This window comes from Ochotona curzoniae, unplaced genomic scaffold (genome assembly GCF_017591425.1).
Source record: "Ochotona curzoniae isolate NIBS_2020 unplaced genomic scaffold, NIBS_Ocur_1.0 contig_883, whole genome shotgun sequence".
In the NCBI taxonomy this organism is placed as follows: Eukaryota; Metazoa; Chordata; class Mammalia; order Lagomorpha; family Ochotonidae; genus Ochotona; species Ochotona curzoniae.
Genome location: NW_024466599.1, coordinates 65,704,411 through 65,724,053, shown reverse-complemented (window position 1 = coordinate 65,724,053; position 19,643 = coordinate 65,704,411). Strand labels below are relative to the sequence as shown.

General features: G+C 37.2%; 1 protein-coding gene across 26 annotated transcripts in view; it reads left to right on the top strand.

Annotated features, from left to right (window-relative positions):
• NRXN1 (neurexin 1) overlaps positions 1-19,643 on the top strand; it is a 1,050,610-nt gene that overhangs the window by 1,013,312 nt on the left and 17,655 nt on the right. For 15 of the 26 annotated variants that reach the window (XM_040993725.1, XM_040993720.1, XM_040993712.1 and 12 more), the window contains one exon: positions 13,486-13,573. In XM_040993725.1, the coding sequence (XP_040849659.1) occupies positions 13,486-13,573 (88 nt within the window). The remainder of the gene's footprint in view (positions 1-13,485; positions 13,574-19,643) is intronic. The other 11 variants (XM_040993726.1, XM_040993723.1, XM_040993724.1 and 8 more) reach the window with 1 other exon arrangement.

Below are 19,643 nucleotides of genomic sequence, written 5' to 3'. Positions count from 1 at the left end.
TTATGGGAGAAATGGTGCTCTAGTCACAAATCTTTGCAGATCTTGTCAATGACTCATAAGTCCATTTTTAGGTGTTTGGAATTTTGAATCATTAAATAAATGATTAAAGAACTGAGATAGGAAGGATTCCTATGAGATGAAAAATAATCATGCATTTTACATGTAGTTTTGATGTTAGTGGTGGGGGAGTGGGGCTAATTCTGTATTTAATGGCTGGAATTCTATACTTTCTTCCTTGCAATATAGGACAAAACCCCTTTAAGGAGATTCCCCACAATTCATTAGACTTAAAATTTGCTTTCACACAATGTCCTTAAATAATCATCACACTTCTTAAAGGATATGTCAGTTTCGATTGGTGAAATTCAGTAGAAAAATTTACAGCTGTTTCATATGGAATGTGTCACTCTATTTGCAACAATGTGGAAATGATTATTTCTGATTTTATATACACAGTTATTGGAGTAGTCAGTTGATGAGATTGATCAGCTTGGAGCAGATAATGAATCCGTGAACCACTATTCTTGCAGAAACAAATCTATAAAAGAAAAATAAATGGTGTTTTTTCTGGTTTCTAGTTGCTGTAAGTAACAGAGTTAAGCTCAAGCCTTACACAATGACTGCAAACATTGTATGCCTTGTGATTTGAACCTCTGCATATGAACTTGGCTGAATGCTTGAGAGCTAAAAAGAAACTTACACACATTCTTGCAAACCATTGCCATAGCAACGCACTTAAAATTTCCAAGGTCTATCTCCCTTGGGTTTGCACCTGCGGTTAGCTTTTTATGAAAGAAAAAGAAAGCTTTCCAATTTAAAAATGCTTTGGAATGACTGGGAGTATATTTTAAAATAAAGCAGAGTTTAAAAGTTGAAAAGCAAAATAGAACACTTAAGGGGAAAAAAGCACATTTGCATTCTTCATGCAATGTTTAGCTTTTTTGCCCCTTTTACTTCGTAGTACTGCAGGCAAGGGGAAATGTAAGTGTTTTCCAACTTTAACAAGAACGTATTGCCTCCTGGCACACTGAAGGTAACATATGTGCATGTCTTACTAAATGATAAAGGTGTTAATAGCTAAGATTTATTTGAAATTAATTATGTACAAGAAACAGTGTTAAGCATATCATCTATCATGATTTTCTTAATTTGTATAATCACATTGCTATGACTGTATGCCTCTCATTTTACAAATAAGAAGTTAAATGAATCACCCAAGTTCCTGTAACTTCAAATGACAGAGCCCAAATTTATAGTCAGGTGTATCTAATAGCTATGACCATGAGTCCAATCACTCAGCAGCAGCAGCAGTAGCAGTATAATATCCCATAACTAGCACAAGGATTCTTAACGTGTCAGGAAAATGGCTGGTCCTAGGAAAATAGATGCCTAGCTAGGGAAGTATCCCCTTTGCTACTCAGGATAAGCTCTGAATAAACAATGTGGAATCCTTGACTGGCTGCACTCAGCTTACACCTGGAAGTATAAGCCAGCGTACCTCTGATTATTTTAGGTGGTAAGATGATCCAGGAGAGGAAGGCAGTCACCTTTTATTGAACTGCATCCTCTCAGATGCATTTCCAGTAAACAGTGAAGTGCAAAAGGAGGCTTGGCTTCTGATTGACTAGATCTTGGAAATAAAAGCTGAGCTATTTAGAACCTAGTTTCAATAAGGTGTCTCGAACTCAATGAGCCAAAAAGCCTATTTCAGAATTATCACAGTCAAAGTGTTCCTGGAAGAGTCACAAATGAATATGATTCCTTCTGAGGTACTTTGCATTTGGAGGAAGCTCTCAGGTCTGGTTTATCTGAAGCCAGAAGCTTTGGTGGAGGGTTCTGTAGCACCCAAGAGCTGGACTAAACCAAACAGTGGGATGGTTTGGAGCATTGTGAAACAGAGGCAGTTGTACCGTGAGGAACCTGACAACACCGTTTTGTTGCTGGGGCTGATACTCCTCACAGTAATGCCAAATCATCAAGGAAAGTTGATCTTCTGAACTTTGTTTTTAAAAAAACCCAGATTTAAATGATTTCAGAAATTCTCATGATGGTCAATGGCATATTTGTTGCGAATACATTTGCTTCTGGTCCTGAATCAGCATCCATGCTGGTACTGAAGATTCAAGGAAGAAGAGGGACAAGGCTTGCAGGGCAGTGAGCAGAGGAAAAGGGTACATTCAGATGACAGAGACGTGATAGCAACCTCAAGGAAATGTATCAGGAGTGAACAGGACATATCACACATTCAAAATTGCAGAGTGGAAAGAAAGGAGAATGTGGTAATTGCCTGGAGATTGAAGTGTTTTACATGTGATCCTGTTGTAATGGTCAAACAGGGAAAAATATGTGAATGGTGACCAAGAAAGAGATGGCTAGACTTAGCACTACTGAATAAAACACTCAAATACGCATTGCAGGAGTTCAGCAACAGATGCTATCGAATGAAATGTGTGCACAAAGCCAGGCTCTCTAATGAAACTCCTCATTCTTGATCAAAGGCAATTATCACAAGTCTCACCCGGCCTCTACCCATGTGTTCCTCACTTGGCCCTGGATAGACTTCGCACCAGCTGCTAAGTGCTGTTCAACCTGGTAGCAATGAGTGATGTCGGTGAGCACCATTTCCAGTATTTCTCAAAGGCATGGATTGAAATTTCAATTAAAAAGGCAAATGATTTAAGAAAAACTTTAGAAACGTAGTCACTCATTCCTGGTGCTGTTTTTAAATTGGCTCTACCCAAACATGAAACTGGGAACAAAACGAGGAATATGATGCCAACCAGATGGAAAGTCACGAGAGGGGGATCTGTTCCTGAAGCTTTCATTGAGCTGTGTAGTGAGTACGTGCAGTTCTGACCTATATCTGACCCTACAAGTTTGCAGTCCTCTGCCTTAATGGTAGATCAGAGCAGAGAATTCTTAGGACCTCCAGAGGGAATGTGACCAATGTTCCATTACATCATGCAACTAGGGAAAACATGCTCCTTGCATTTTTGATGTATGACAATCTTATAATGCTCCAAATGCATTCTCTCAAATCAATTTTTTTCCTGTTTAGGGCATGTATAAACATGGAATTGTGAATTTAAATCAACAAATGGCATTTTCTTTGTGAAAGGAGTATCTATGTGTAAAGATCCATGGAGTCTAGTGCTGGCAAAATTTCTTTTGCTTTCTGCATTGCCATGAGAATGTAGTAGGAAAATGTACAAAATTGCTCATTTGGAGAGCCAGCTGTGTAAATACCTTACCAATACCACCTTATCCTATGCTTGATAGTATGGCTAGCTGGGCCTGGAATACATTCATAATACTCCTACAGATTTCTGTAATTAACTTCAGCTTAACATAAGAGGAAACACAGGCAACATAGGAAACGCACACAAGGTCACACAGCTTGTGAGTCAGCACAGCTGGAATTCACGTCTGGTCTTTTCACTCATACCCCTGCCATTCTCAACAACTCTCTCTTCATAGCAGAGTTTGTAATGGACGTTGAGGGTTCCCGGTGTGATTCAAGATGGGGAAATCTGGTCACAAAGTGTTCATCTCAATTACAACAATGCCAACACAACTCTCTTGATTATCTTCGAGAATATTTAAGCTGCCAATTCCCTGTCCTCCATAGACAAATATAAGAGGTCTTCAAAGAGCTCATGAAATGCCTGTTATGAAGAAGCCGAATGGGCTTCAGAGAGTTTATGCATAAAATAAAATCATGTGTAATTTTGTTTTTCCATGGACTTTTTGAATTCCTCTCATATTTGGAAAAATTATGCCGACAGACAATAGGCAGCTTAATAATTTGAACTGGGGAGCTAGAAGTCAAGTGTCAAGACATGTCTTACCAAAAACTCAGGCAAAAAATACATACAGAGCATCTTCCTTGTGCCAGAAAACATTTTTGCAGAAACAAAAAAACCTTTTATGTCATGCAAATTTCTACATGTAGAAATGCAAATTATGTATTTATGAAAATGTAGGTACACCCTAAAAGTCAAAATAAATTGCACAAGGTGCACTGTTATATTGTAAATGATCTGACTCAGCAAGTCATGTGTTGTATCTACTTTGACTATAAACCTGAAGAATTCAGAACAGTATTAGGAATAAATGAAAGGATGAATTCTTGGAAGAATTGAAAGATAAGAATTTTATGAGCTTATTCAACTCTATGCTTATTTTGTATTTTGAATTTGATGATCCTCTCAGCATGAACTTATTATTATTATTTTGCAACTTTTTCAAGTAAAATTTGAAGCTTTCCCCTGTAGTTAGATTTTGAAGGAAAAATGTGATAAAGGCATAATTACTATTCAATTAAATAAATATACTTACAATAAAAAAAATATAGCAACAGGATTTGGGACATCCAAGCAGCACTGAGCAAATAACTTGCAGAGGAAAAAGAATAGTAATCAATCTTTTTTTTTTGAAAACTTATATTTCATCTTATTGTTTTACCAAAAGACAAGAATGTTTTCTGAAAATAAGCAGGCCAATGCTTTTGCAAAGGATTTTTATCTCTTCCTTGCTTTTAAATTTCAGTCTTTCTCCCTTGCAGTTAAAGATAATATTACTTTTTGCGGTTGCTCTATCATAAATTTCCAGCCATGGGATATAAAGTGGAAGCCAGTTATAAAATTTCATTGTCACTTCTCTAGATGTGATGAAGCAGATAAATCTTTGAAAGAGTGTGATTTTACCACAATTCTCATCTCCCTCTTTTAGGAGTCACACTCCTAGAAAATAATCTATATGTGCTTACTCTTATTTTCAGGTTTAATGAACTGTTATAAATGAACAATTGTGACAACTATGCTTTGTCACAGACACAGTGAGTATAGAATGGAAAACCATCAAGGAAAAGAAGAAAAGATGATTTAAAGTATAATAATGCCAGAAAATTCATGTGTAACATTTCTACTTTTAAAGTCCAGATAATTTCCTGGCTTAACTATGTTAATTCAGTCTCAAACCTTTTGCTTCATAAATGCTATCACTTACACAGTGTTTTTATTTATACATACGGTTAAGGACTATAAACTTTTTAAAATGCTATCAATTCAGCCACAAAGAAGCATAAAATATAAAACACACCTCATAGAAATCCACAATTTTTTTTTAATTTGAAAGGCAAATATCTCCACTTTTCCAAAGCACTAGGAAAATATTCCCCAGTAGCTTATAAATTCATTATCATGTTAGCACACCACATAGAAACTTGAGGATTCTGCAGTTCTATCTGCAGCTGTAAACACCACAACGAGAACTGTACTGCCACCCTTGGAAGATCTTTGTCCTTTCCTCTCTATCATTTAATTAGCAATGTATGCGGAGGGATCTGATTTTCTCAGTTGCTCTGTTCATTTATGCACTTCAGAATATGACAGACGATGAATTAGCAGTCAACTCTAGATGGAGAGATAACGTACACCTTTTGCTATACCAAATGAGCAGGAGTGGAGACTTAGAGCTTTTGTGCTAAGTTCTCCACTGCGGCAGGCATGGAACGTCGCTGCCTGTCTTGTAGTGCATGTGCCCTAAATGAGCTGTCAGAAACGTCTCAAAGAAACGTTGTATGTAACTGTCTGTTCATGATTCCTTCTAAGCCTTGCAATTTCAGAGTCATTATGCAAATGGGACTGACTTGATCAATAAATGCATCTGAAATGTTCTTGAAGAAGCAACCATTATTATTTATAAAGTCATTTCTATTTATTAATTCCCGATATGTACTAGGACTAACTTCACAAAATCCAGGCAGTGGCTACATGAAAATGGCAAAGTTAAAAACCTTTGTTGTATTGTTAAGACAGTAGTTAATCAGCTGACTTCAGAAGCTGTGTAGATTTTAATCAGTGGCTTAGTGAGAAGAGTGCAGAATCCATGGAGTTAATTTTGTAGCTGCACAGCCTGAAATGTTTGAAGTCAAGGATGTAAAAATGCAGGAAAAGATTCAAGAATTTACATTTCTCTTCTTTACTCAAAAATTTGGTTTTGCATTTTTACATAGAAATTGGAAGCTTGATTTTTTAAGGTCTTTAAAAATATTTTAGGAAATAAGAAGAGCACCTACACTTACAAAAAATGTATTGTTGTATATGAAAGCTGTATAGTTAGAAATTTAAAAATATGTTTTAGGAAAATATTTTCAAGTAAATGCAAAGCTCACTGGGCTGATTCCATTTATAATTAACTATCCTTATGACCATATTTGAATTATATAATTGCTTTTTAAAACTCTAGCATTACTTTTACTCCCCCATTTACAGTACACATACAGTAACTGAATGTGTGTACTGTATGGAGTATGCTAATTCATGCTAATCCTCATGATTATTTATCAAAATGTAATACTCTCCCTTTGTGATTGTTTTACTAATTTTAAATTCATTTTATAAGGCAACTTTGTAAATTACCTCAAAACCCTTAAATAACAAGATGGTTTTGAGTTGATGATTGGGTGGATGAATGGATAGATGAATGGATGAACATATCAAAGTCATCTGGGATAGAAGACAATCAATCTTCAGGGGTGTGAATCATCTCATAGCTTTGTTATTAATTAGCATTATAATTATGGTCAGAAAATTTAACATTAAATCCATTTCTAGCTCAAGATTCCTAATATGGATCATGAAGAGCTTGGGTTAAAGACTAGAACATCTGCTTCAATTTAGGAAAATGGATGAGTCTTGAATAAAACATGATTCTGTTTCCTAATATATGTTATATGCCAACAAAGAAAGCCTAGATTTTGGTGTCACACTAGATGAAATTCTCCATCCTTGGAATTTGATAACCAGAAAGTCTCTTTTGGCTCCCATTACCCAAAAGGATTTTCAATTCAATCTGTGTGACTAATTGGGCAATTCAGTCACAACAGTGGGATGAGAGATTCACACTGACACAGCTAGAAGCATAGATTTGCATTTGTCAACATCTGTCAGTATTTGTTAACTTTGGAATTGGCTAAAATTATTTAGAAATTGCTGTGTCCCAAAACAATACAAAGATTGGTAGGACACATTTGGTCACCCCATGTCCTAGGTTCTGTTTTAATGCCTCTACCATGCTCTTTGTGGAGTTATCTCCCCACATCCTAGTCAGTGGTAATCCTCATAGTTTAAAGCTCGCTGTAACTGCTTTTGACAGTCCTCCTCCATTGTCAGGGATGCTAGTGGAAATGCCATTTGGACATAGAAGTAGTTGAAAAGAAGTAATAAAAGAGACAGCATATATCTTTTATTGAATTTTATTATTAATTTGAATTGATTAATATGAATATTGGATTGAGAAAAACATAAATCTCTTTACTATGTTGGAATTTTTTACTCAAACCCAATTTGACTATCTGAAACCATTGCCAACATTTTAAACAATGGAGAAAATTTTGAGGAAAACGGAATGACTTACTAGTCTGTCCTTTTCCCAGAGACAGCTGATTTATGGTCACTTTCTTTTATTAGGCTAAGACATCAGTTGGAAAAGAACATTAAAGAAATGTGAAAGCTTGCTATTTTGGAGGATGCTTAAGCTTTGCCCTAAATATTCATGAAAACCAACTCACACATTCAAATTGGGTAGATTGTTAGCAGACACTTCAGTATAACACTTAGAATAATAGCACCTCTAGCTGCATTCCTGATAAAGATGCTGTTGGTAGACATTAAACAAGCAATAAATACAGCAGCAATGTTAAATTTGAAGGAAAAAGAAAGTGCATTTTGGATTTACTTGATTGTTACTTGGTCAATAAGTTATTCGTTCATCTGCTTTAGAGAAGTGGTAATAATACATTATTTGTGGGTAGAAATATTTGTGCCCTCATTGGGAGTATCCATATTTTGTGCCCACCAGAAAATACATAATACAGGACATGCTTTATATTGGTGAACAACTGGCTTTCACTATCTATGCTAGTCATGTGCTGGAGGTAAAATCCATCCTCCACTTACTGGATCTCAGTTTGTTTTGTTTATATTCACTAATAATGAGCCAAGATATTGACATCTGTAAGTAGCATCTACTCCCTAGAAAAAGAATTGAAGTAAGAACCAAAATGAGATTGAAGCCATGGAAACTACCATACATTGTATGTAGATAGTCTAAATTCCTTTTCCATCCTTAATGGGATTGTTGAAAACTAAAATTGCCAACTAATTTCTCTATCTCATTTGATAAAACTGACCACACTTTGAAAAATTAGGAAAATATACATGTATGTATATAATAGCTATATCATTAGACTGAAGTTTTTCATCTTAGTGACAAATATGATTTATCACCTCGCTCCTTCTGTGTCAGCAAAATGTGTTGTATCTTACTCATGAAATTTGTCATTCTAATTCTGAATGCTTTGTTTCAGGGAAGTTTACCTACTATTAAATATTCCCTGGTGAAGACTATTTCATCCAGAAAAGCTTCACATAGAGAATAATATCAGTAAGAGCAATGACCATCAATTCAGCAAATTTCAGCTGACACAACACTCAACCTCCAGATTATGCATGAAATTTAACCATGAACATCTATACTAAATACTGTTATCTATACTAAATACTATTATGTATATGAGCACCACCATTTGAGACAATTTTTATTTATGCACTTGACAGAGTGACAAGTGCAGGACACAGACATAGTTAACATTGGCAGATTCAGTACCTCGATGCAGACAATGAAGCAACAGCTGGCACCTGCAAGCTCATATCAGGCTTCCTATGACAACCCCACCTCTTCAGCCGTCATCACGTCCTACAGGGGATACAGGAACAGCAAGTTGAGACAGAGCTAGAGTGAAACCCAGGTCCTCTCACAGGGAGTATGAGCATCTTAATAACCAGGCTAAATTCCCACTCCCAGCTATGTTTGTTTTGTTGCTATATTTGGGTCTATAGAAGTATAGATGATGATTATTAGAAAGGCAGCTTCAATTACAGTTTTAGAGTAAATCAAAGCCATCTTGGTAGGCACCATAGTCATGGCGGGCCTCATAGTGTACGCACAGCTGGAATCTGTTCATTTCACAAAGTGAGAGTTTTCCTGTAAATGTCGTTACTAGAATGTGTCTGTCTTCAGCATAGCTGTTTATTTTGGGGAATCATGTCTAGAGAAACTGTGCTTATCACATAGATGATACTACATTTGAGATGTGCTACCTTCTCATTACATAACTTGCTCCATCACGTAGGGGTGTGCAGTCAGACTGTAGTTTTAAAATTCACAGCAAGGGTCTGATGTGGTATAATGGTTAAAGCTACTGCTTGAAACACCAGCATCCCCCGTAAGCGCTGGTTCGAGTCCCAGCTATTCCACCTCTGATCCAAATCCCTGATAATGTCCTGGAAAAAGCAGTGGAATATGGGCCAAAAGATTGGGCCCTGGCCTTCCACATGTGAGACGTGGGTGAAGCACCAGTTGAAGCCTGGCCTAGGGATCTAGGGATGGCCTTGTGTAGGTATAGAGTGAAACAGTGGATAGAAGTGCTCTCTCTCTCTCTCTCTCTGTCTCTTCCCCTCTTTCTTAATTCTGACTTTTAAACCAGAAAAAATCCTAAAACAAGCAAAAAAGCAGAAAGCAAGTGCACAGATAGTAGCAAATTGCATTAATAATGGTCATGGGGAAAAAGCACTTTGTGAGAAACGTTCAGCAAAAATACATCAGGGCTTCTCTAATTCATGAAACTCCAAATACTCCTTTGTTAAGATTCTGAATTGTTAGACACGCTGGTATGATTGAAAACGTCTTTCTTATGCTTTCCCTATGCGCTGCATTTTCTTCATATTTTGTGATAGATTTGAGTTTCAGTGCCTGTATTCCTTTATTCTTTCCGAGTCATTTTCTTCCCTAAAGCTACGGTGACTTCAGTTATGGTAGACAGCTGAAAAGTACAGATGCCTACCACGTGCACACTAACCAGCCCGAGTCAGGGAAGATCAGCATGGCACTTTGACCTGTGAGTAGTTTAATGCACAATTAGGCACACTTATCTAAATGGACTGTTATGCAAAGCTAATGCTTTTGCTTGATCACTGTTCTGTCTGTTCCAGCAGGTTGCCTCTTCTCTGAAAAGGGTTATAAACATCAGGGAAAAGTATACTAAAGAATGGAGTTGATTAGTGTGACATATTTGAGTTTCTTTCTACCTCTCTCTCAGCAGTAAGCCATGGGGAGGCAGGCCCAAACACAGTGAATTAAATTCAAATTACACAGCACTGGCTAGAAAATTGTTCAGTTAATTCAGCCTCCAAAATGAAATTTGATTTTTTTTTCTTTACACTTGAGCCACTTTCAGATTTTTTCATACTGTGATGATTTCTGCCAAGGCATCTATTGATTTGAGATCTTTTATTCACAAACCAATTGCTAGTTTTTAATTTTTAAAAGAAAAATATGCAAAGCGCAAGTCTGTTTATTACATCAGGAAAAGTATGTTAAAACTAAAGTATAGTTTTATAAGAGAGCCATATTTATGTGGTGGTTTTTTTTTTTCTGCTGCAAGAGTGCTATGGAGGTACAGTTGAACGGTATTTTTTGTTATGCTTTATGGTTTGGGAAAGGTAATACTAAGAATATTCTAACATTTTCTGTTTTCTGTGGAAGTATGCCAAGGGAAAACGATCTTAAAACAACATTGGACTTACATTGCCTAAATAATTTATTCTACATGAAACATCATCTTTCAGTCACACATGTGTAGGTTGAGACTTTAGCAAGCAGCCAAATGATTTGTATGCGATGTTTGCTTTTGTTATATTTTGAGCCAAGACAATAAGAGGTGGAAGCCTAATCCAAAAGAGTTCTAGTGTGACTATATCTATCTATCTATATACACACACACGGATATATATACATATATATGCACATACATATATATGTTTTGATGTGAATACTAGCATGTGCACTAAGTTTAAAATAGTCTGCAGATACAACTTTCAGATTTATGTACAAGGGAATTACCTACAGATATTGACAGAATAGATTGAATTGGTGCTTATTTTCATGAAATACTAAATACAATGTTGATAATATGGATTCCTTTTTTAAAAAAAAGTATGATCTCATTCTATTCAAGGTGTTTGTGATGTCCTGGGTTTATTCTGACATCTGAAGTGCTTCCAGGTTCTCTGTTTTGTCAGATGAGAGAAACAGGGCATGCTTTCCCATTTTCACAGTGGGACTTCACAGCTACAGCCCTGTTGACATCTCAGGCCAGGCGATGATTTTCTCTGTAGAGCTGTCAGGAACACTTTGAAATATTCAGGGTCTTCTCATTTTTGCCTGATAGGAAGTGGAAGTAAAAGATAGCGCACCTTCGTTTCAACTGAGACAGTCTAAAATTTCTCTAGACATTGCCAAGTATTTCCAGTGGAGGAGAGAGGAAGAGGCAGTGTCATTAACTTCATTTTTCTTTTACTTCGTTCACATGATCCTCCCCTTCAGGAAGATCAGGGCAGTATCCGCAGCGGTAACACCGTGTCTGTGACGTTGCTGCATTTAGCCTTCTGCAGGGAACATGAGAAATTATCTTGTAATGTTGAAATTCATTTTAAAGAATCTGCCATGATAGAAAATGAGAATAACTCTCCATAAGGTGTTGGCTCTAGAATGAAACTCATCATCCCCATGGGTTGAGTTGGAGCCACTCACCTGCAAAGCCACATAATCCACTAAGTTATCCTTATAAAGCCCTTTAGATGGTTTTATAAAATGTAAATACATGACTGTCATCCCAGCTGATGATAAGGTTCACAGGCATTACACTTCCAGAAAGTAGTATTTTAAGTTCCCCTTTTAAAATAACAGCAGTAAAGTGAATGAATCAGAAACTTTCTCAACGCTCTCAGAATTAGAGTGGAAATTATCTCTATATGCCATATCACATTTTGATATTTAAAGTTACATTGTGAATCATTAGCTCTCAAATGCATCCTGTATTTTTTTTTTAAATCTGTGTATCTGTTTTATTTGAGAGGCAGAGAGACAAGCACAGACAGAGTTCGACAGGTCCCATCTGCTGCTTCACTCCCTAAATGCCTTCAACAGTTAGCCCTGGGCCAGGCTGAAGCCAAAAAGGCAGAACTTAATCCTGGATTCCCATCAGGAAAGCAGTGGACTTAAATGCTTGGGCCATCATCTGTCGTGCCCCAAGGTGGAATTAGCAGCAAACTAATATGGGAGCAGAGCCAGCTTGAGCCCAGACTTTCTGACTTAGCATGTGGGAACCCCATGTACCCTGCTACCCACTGTGTCAACTGCCTGTCTCCAAATGCTGTGTGCACAATTATATACATTGCATGTGTAATAGCTTTAAGCCTAATACTTATCATGAAAGTGGTCCGTTCTTTGTATTCATTTTTTCAAGGTGCTACAGACTTCTTCAAATAAATCTATACTGCCGTCTCTGATAATGTTAAGGAGTTCTTTAATAAAATCGGACTGAATGTGTGCTTTTTTTTTTGAAGTAGGACTGATATTATTTTTCTTCCCCATTTTGAATGAGAACTATAGGAATGCTACTGTTGTGAATGTGTTCTAACCGTTTCTCATCTCCATAGTTCAGAGTGATTTCATCAGGTATTTTTCTTGTACCTTGAAGTCTGTTTTACCTGAACTTTAACCAAATCTAATGTAAACCCCCTTTGTGTCTTGTAAGTGGTGATGAAGAACCACCTTGGTGCTTGTAAATGCATTGATTATGTGACTAACAGGAGGTACATACACTTGCTTTTTATTACAGAAATGGTTACCACTGTAATAGTTCATTACTGTCAGTGTAATGAAGCAACTAGAATGCCGCAAATACCTTCCCCCCATGCCACTCCAAATACTATTTTACATCTTCTGAAAAAAAAAAGCCATCTAAAGGACCACTGAGAAACAGTGTCTGCCATTTGAACGTTACGAAAGGGAGTGTGAAAGCTGCACAAGTGAACTGCAGTTGTTTCTCTTTATCATCAATGAACGAGTCATCTAATTCTCTATGTAATCTATTTTTCTTAAAAATGACAAGCTGTATCTCAGCGGTTCATCAAACTCGACCAGGTTGTGAATAGAAAAGATTACGGCTGTTCTGCTTTTGGGAAGGCAAGCACAAGTACTGCATAAAGCCCACTGATGCATATATTGTAGCACTCTAGGGCTGTAATAAATTTTAAATCATCTGCTTCTGCCAGGTTGCGTTCAACATCTGTATGTTCCTGGGCGCAGTTTCTCTTTGCAGTAGAATGGATGTTTATCTATACGCTTGCTCTCACAATTTCTCTGTCTGCATGTGAAATGAAGCATAATTGAGTTTTCACAAAACTGCAGATACTCCATGAAGGCTGTCATAAGTTGACACGTTTAAGCTCTGCATCTTTGGTCCAGCAAATACTGAGTTTGCCTTGCTTCCCAGCTCTGTGAGAGTAGTTGAATTTCATAGACGACACACTCTGTTGCGACGTTTAGACTCACCTCTTGAATGTGCTTCCTCCACAGACCACAGATGACATCCTCGTGGCCTCAGCAGAATGTCCCAGCGATGATGAGGACATTGACCCCTGTGAGCCGAGCTCAGGTGGGTTAGGTTAGTCGACTTTTTTTCTTACTTCCTTGCCTTTACTGTAAATTTTGTTGCATGCTGTTTTCCTTGAGTAAGTCCTCCATGTTAAATGTGTAAGTTTATATTCTTGCACAATGGTTCATTGTATGAAAAGGGTATTTACATGTTACACAGATAAATTTTTCCATGTTTATGAGGGGAAAAAAGAAAAACAAAGCCCAGTAAGTATGTGTACTTTGGAAAAAGTGATTGGAAGCAGTACATGGGTCTGCTACCTCGCTGTGCTCTTTCCATTAGCTCACAACCTGGTTTTGTATATAACAGTATAATGGGCTTTCCCTTGGGTCACTGAGAGTAAAATTGTAAGGCTAAAATATTGCAGCACATTGTGGAAAATTATTTGACCTTTCTGCCAACAAAAGGGACCTACCACTCACTCTGCTAGCAAATTCTCTTAAGTGATGTATTTCTGAATTTTGGAAGTGAGAGTATTATGGCAATAGTAAAACAAACAGCAGGTAGAGTCCTTGATACATTTAAGAGGGAAATATTTCAGTGTTGCCAGGTTTCCTTAAAATGCAAGCTGATGTATTTTACTTGTAGCCTGTGCATAATTTTTCCTCCTTTTTTTATAATATGTTTGCATCTCTTCTGCTATGACTGACACATAACTACTGTTTCTATACAGCCCTTATACCATGAAGGGAGGCTGTGAACACAGAAAATAAATTACTTATGTTCTGGATTCATTCTAAATAGTCACAATACGAGTATTAGGATCATTTCCATTAGTTTCTTTATAGTGTGGTGTTTCTTAATATTCAATAATTTCCTTGTTTATTAGTGAAGTAGATACAGACTAACCCTGTTGACTAGTCCATGACCTCTAATTGTGTCTCCCCAAGAGCCGCCCCAGACCTTCATGTCACAGTAACTGGTTTTCCTTTCTCGTGAACAGTGACAGTTCCAACTAGTGTGGCTGCTAACTGTCAGCTTGGTCAGGGCAGATGCAAGTGAGGATGACACACTGGGTTGTCAGCCGAGCCAAAGTGGGCTTGAGGATCCAGGCTGTTGATGCTCTCATGCCCTTTCCTTTAGTCTCCACACCACCATTCAATGTTCCCAGCCCTCAGAATCATCCGCCATACCAAATGAGTAGATATCTGATAATGACCTGTCCAATTCCCTTACCTCGTTGATTGTTTTCAGTACTCCATTCTGGGTTTCTGGACAGACAGATTCACTTCATGACACTGTCTTGGGCCTATTGGCCAAGGTGCATCCTGTGTTTCATTCATATTCCCATTTTGTGTTGTTAAAACAGCTGCTGATGTCTTTGTCATTGTGATGTATCAATCCCATCTTTGTTTTTCTCCACCCTCAGATTTTCTTTTTGCATTTCCTTTTGGGCTCACACATCCAGTTTTTGTTGTGGTTAATATCTCAAACCAGCACATTCTGTTTCAAGTTTTCTTGTATTTTTTCATTAGATATTGCTCATATGATAAAGTCAGGTATGTGTGGTGGGAAGGGGCATTTATAGTTAATTTTGTTTTTCAAATTTTTATTTTCCTGAAGGAGTTTGATGTTTTCAGTATCGTGTTTAATATTTATTTATTTAGAAAGGCATCTGTACAGAGAGGGTCGGGGAGACCTCGTCGGGTGGGACCCATAATTAGGGTCATCATCTACTACATTCACAGGACATTAGCAAGAAGCTAGATCAGAAATGAAGGAACCAGGACATGGAACAGGCATCCATGTGGGATGCCAGCATCACAGGTGATGACTTTGCCCATTGTACTACAATGCTGGCCTTTTTCAGGGATTTATACATTATTAAAACAGTATAGGTTATTATGAATTACAGCAGTTGCTGATTTTTTCCTTTGGAGTAAATTCATGTTTGTAGCCTGAGTATGGATTTTCATCTTTTTTTATACAGAATTCTGGCATTGAATACTTTGTATATCAGTGTGCTCATAAAATTGTAACTGTTTTCTTTCTTGAGCTGAAATTATTCATTTCTTCCAGCCACTGCTTATTGGTCTTATTATCCACTCTCTATAGCCTAATTCATTGGCTTTCCATATCTCCACAGCACCAGCTAGGAACAGGCCAGGATGGTAGGGGAAAGGAAAAGAGAAAGGCAGATAACCACTTCACTCTACTCTTCCCTCTTTTTTTCCCAGTCGCTTGAATTTGTTTGCCTTGCCATATTTCATAACAGTGGAAAGTTAGTAGCAGATTGTTAATACTGTACTCCAGAAACTCTTTCTGTCTTTATCATCTTGCATCTGAATAAGTCCTGTTTATTCATCCATTATTGGTTCATTAATACATAACCTGTGGTCCACACTATGAAACCCCAGATTGCCTTGTTTCTTGCATGGGCATGTTCCATAAACATTACTTCTATTCCCTGAACCAGTCTCTTGCCCAAAATACAAGTAAAGCAGCTTCTATCTTCCAATAGCTACTTTGACAGTCTTACCAGACGCAGTTCACCTTGTTATCCTTTGCTTCGAGGCTTCCTTCATTTAGGTTTCGTTTCATTTGTTCCCATTCAAATGTGTGCTTCAGAGTCTGTTGCAACAAATGGGTCATTTGCTATAAGCTTGTTTTGTGATCTAGCTGATCCTGGTCTTGATTAATTTATACCTCGAATAGTTTCCCTTTTCTGTTGGCATTTTCTCAAACCTCTTCTGCATTGTCTTTCCATGTGATTCCTTTTCTGCGCTTGTCTTTAATGTTTCATGGATATTGCCCTTTTAGCAGGATTTGTTCTCTTTGTGTGACAGGTTCCACACAAACAATATCAGTCTATTTTCCAACTTTTTAAATTTTTGTTAAGGAATAGAGGTATATTTTTCACTCTGTTTGAACACTGTTTCATTATAGGTTACTCCCCTGCAGATCTCTCTAACTTTAATGTGTTGCTTTCGTAAATCTCTTTTTGCAAGTTGCTGTTCATCTTGAATAAAAATATAAAATATTAGGGACTATAATTATTTTTCAGATATCATTAGATTCTGAATATAATGAGATCTTGATTTTGAAAAAGCACTCCAAGTATTAGTTAGTCCTATTTTGGAATATTGACAGTTTAGAAAGGAAACATTGAGGAACACTTTCAGAAATGGATCTGTCTGCTGTGCTCACTCACCATGCCCTGAGTGAGTGGGAGCAGATGTCTGCCGAGAGGTGTACAAGTGTATTCTTGTCACTCTGAACCTTGCCCTTATCTCCGGAAATGGGCTCACTCATGATTTAGGTGTCTTCCTCAGGTTGTTAATGGGAAAAAATTGCCTTTTAAGGACCAATAGATTATACCTCTTAATACATATTAGTTGAAGTATGGCGCCACTCAACACTCCTTTTGAGGAGCAAAGTTGTACATTTTCTAGGCTGCCAGTATTACCCCTATGAGGTTTTATAGAATTTTATTCCACATCTCTGGTGTTCTAAGCTGTAAGAGAAAAAATAGAAAGCCGATACATGGAGGTAAATCCTAACAAGGGATATCCTTCATTCCATCAAAGATGCATTCTGTTTTAATTTGTTTTTCTGATTATCTGTTTATTTATATACCGGTGACTCTAAAATATCACCTGTGTTTCAGAGTTGTTGGGATAATTCAAGTGAATGTATTTAAGACTCTCTTTGCCTTTCTAAAAGTAGAACACAAATGGCAACTTTCCTATTTTTTCAAATCAGTTATATAAAAAGAACATTCAAGCATTTTTTCCCATTTATATAATACTGTTACTTTTCCTGACTGGAAATTGGCGGGCAACTGATGACACCACTCAGAGCTCCTGATGAGAGCTGTATGTGTTGAGGCTGGTCCAGAGACAGGCTCCTGGGTATGAAGACATGAAACTCAATTATACTTGATTCCTATCACTCTGTGCTCCCAGAGAGTGCTGGATGCTAGCCTTGCATTGATAAAAACAGTTTTTAGAATATAAAGGGGCATATATGCTACTCAGGAGGACTGATTGAGCTCTGACTCTTAGCCAATAGGTAGAAATCAGAAGCAGTGATCTGTAACTAGGACACAGGGCACTGTTGTCCTAAAACGCTTGATTTAAACTGCCTAGGCACATGACAGATGGATGACCTTTTCATCGTTTTTTTGGGGTTTTTTTTTTTTTTGGTTGGTTTTTTTTTTTCTTTTTTCGCTTTACCAGCCACCAAAAAATGAGGCTGTTGCATAAATGAATTAATCTGGAAAGCATATTTTAAGATTGCTCGTAATGTGTAATATATGTATGCTATTACAAATCTTCTCATCATACAAGTTTATTTTTCAATGCTTATTCACATGGACATTAGTCTGAAAAGCAGATTGTTTTTTTCAAATCCTACATTTTTAATTCACTTAGTAACTTGACAATATAACAACCCTGAAAAACCACTTATGTTCCAAGGTGACCTAAAATTATCTCAGGAATCCTAGTTGGTGGGGGAACCCTTCCAAATAGAACTCATTCTAAAAATTCCAGAAGAAGGTTGAAACAAATGATTCTTTTAAAGATTGACTTATTTTTGTTTGAAAGACAGATTTTGAATAGTGAAAAGGAGAGCCAGGGAGAGGTCTTCCATCCATGAGGTCACTCCCTAAATGTAGTGACCTCAGCCGGTGCTTGAGCTGATCCAAAGCCAGGAGCTTCTTTCCAGGTTTCTCAAATGGCTGCAGGTACCCAAGTACTTGGGCCATCCTTTATTCCCTTCCCAAGTCATAAGCAAGTATCTGGATCAGAAATGGAGCAGCAAGGACTCGAACAAGTTTCTGTATGGGACGCTGGCTCTGCAGATGGGGGATTAGCCTGTTATGCCATCATTGCACTGGTCCCCCCAAGCAGATTATTTTTATGTTAATATCCATAACCATGAATGAAGATTATCCTCCTCTTTGATGTAAGAGTTTCCTATTCAATAATTCCACTTTGTTAGTTGTTACCAAGGGAGCAGAAACTCTTGTTTCGTAGGAGCTGTGTTAAGAAAGAGCTAAGAATAATATATCAATTCTCTGTGTGTATGTTGTAGGCAGGTTGGGTAGCTAATAGAATGTTGGGCCACTTCCAAGTCAATTAAACCTTTGTCTAGAAAGATAAAAGGCTCATTCAGTAGTAAATTATCTGGTTAGTCACAGAAGGAAAAGATTACCCAGTTTTTTGTGGCAATGTCTTAAACGTCGGTGGGGCCGGTGGAAACGTGGTGGATAGTAAAGCCATTCAGACTCAAACAGTTGGCTCCCAGTCAGGTGGGTCACATTGCTCTTGGGTTTGGTTTCCGTGAGTAAGGAGAGGTGATAATGTTAACTTGTGATTGATTAGTAAAACTTATCCTGTTTTCATTATTATTTTTAGTTGTTTACAAATATTATCCTATGTCATGGTTTTACAGCACTACGGGATATTTTCCGAACTAATCAGATTCAGAGAGATTAAGTTACACAGTGAAATATGTGGTAGTTCGTGAGCTGTTGAGTTTAGAAAATGTGGCATTTTAGTTTCCTGGAATGCAGAAAGTTGTTTCTCTAAAATTTGGACAGCCTCAAAAGCAAAGGATTCATTTTCAGATGTTCATTTAAATGATTCCAAGGCAGAAATTTAGATATGATGGCAAAAGGTCCTTTACATGAATTACTATTCATTAGGCTAAATTTGTTGCAATTACTATGTAATTTGAGTGTTTTTCCCAGTGTGCTGTTTGGATAAAAGATCAAAAGATTTCTATTAAACCGATGCCATTAACCACATTAGGTATAAAAGATACGTATATTGAACAAGGTGCATCTTTTCATTAAATATGTACTCACAATCAATTGAAGGAATATGTAACTTATTTGGTCACATTTTAGAGGCTGAATGGAAGAGAATTTTGTTATACATTTAAATTGAGTATTACTTGATTTTTCAAAAGTGAGTTTAATTAGCCACTTGTAGCCAACACATTGCTGTTAAAATGGAGGATTTTGAACTGTAGCCAGAAAAACAGCAATAATAAGCATTCCATTTTGGAGGACATTAGAGTATTTCCTAATTAGCAGGTGGGCAGAGTCACCCCAGCTAATTGTTAGAGTGTA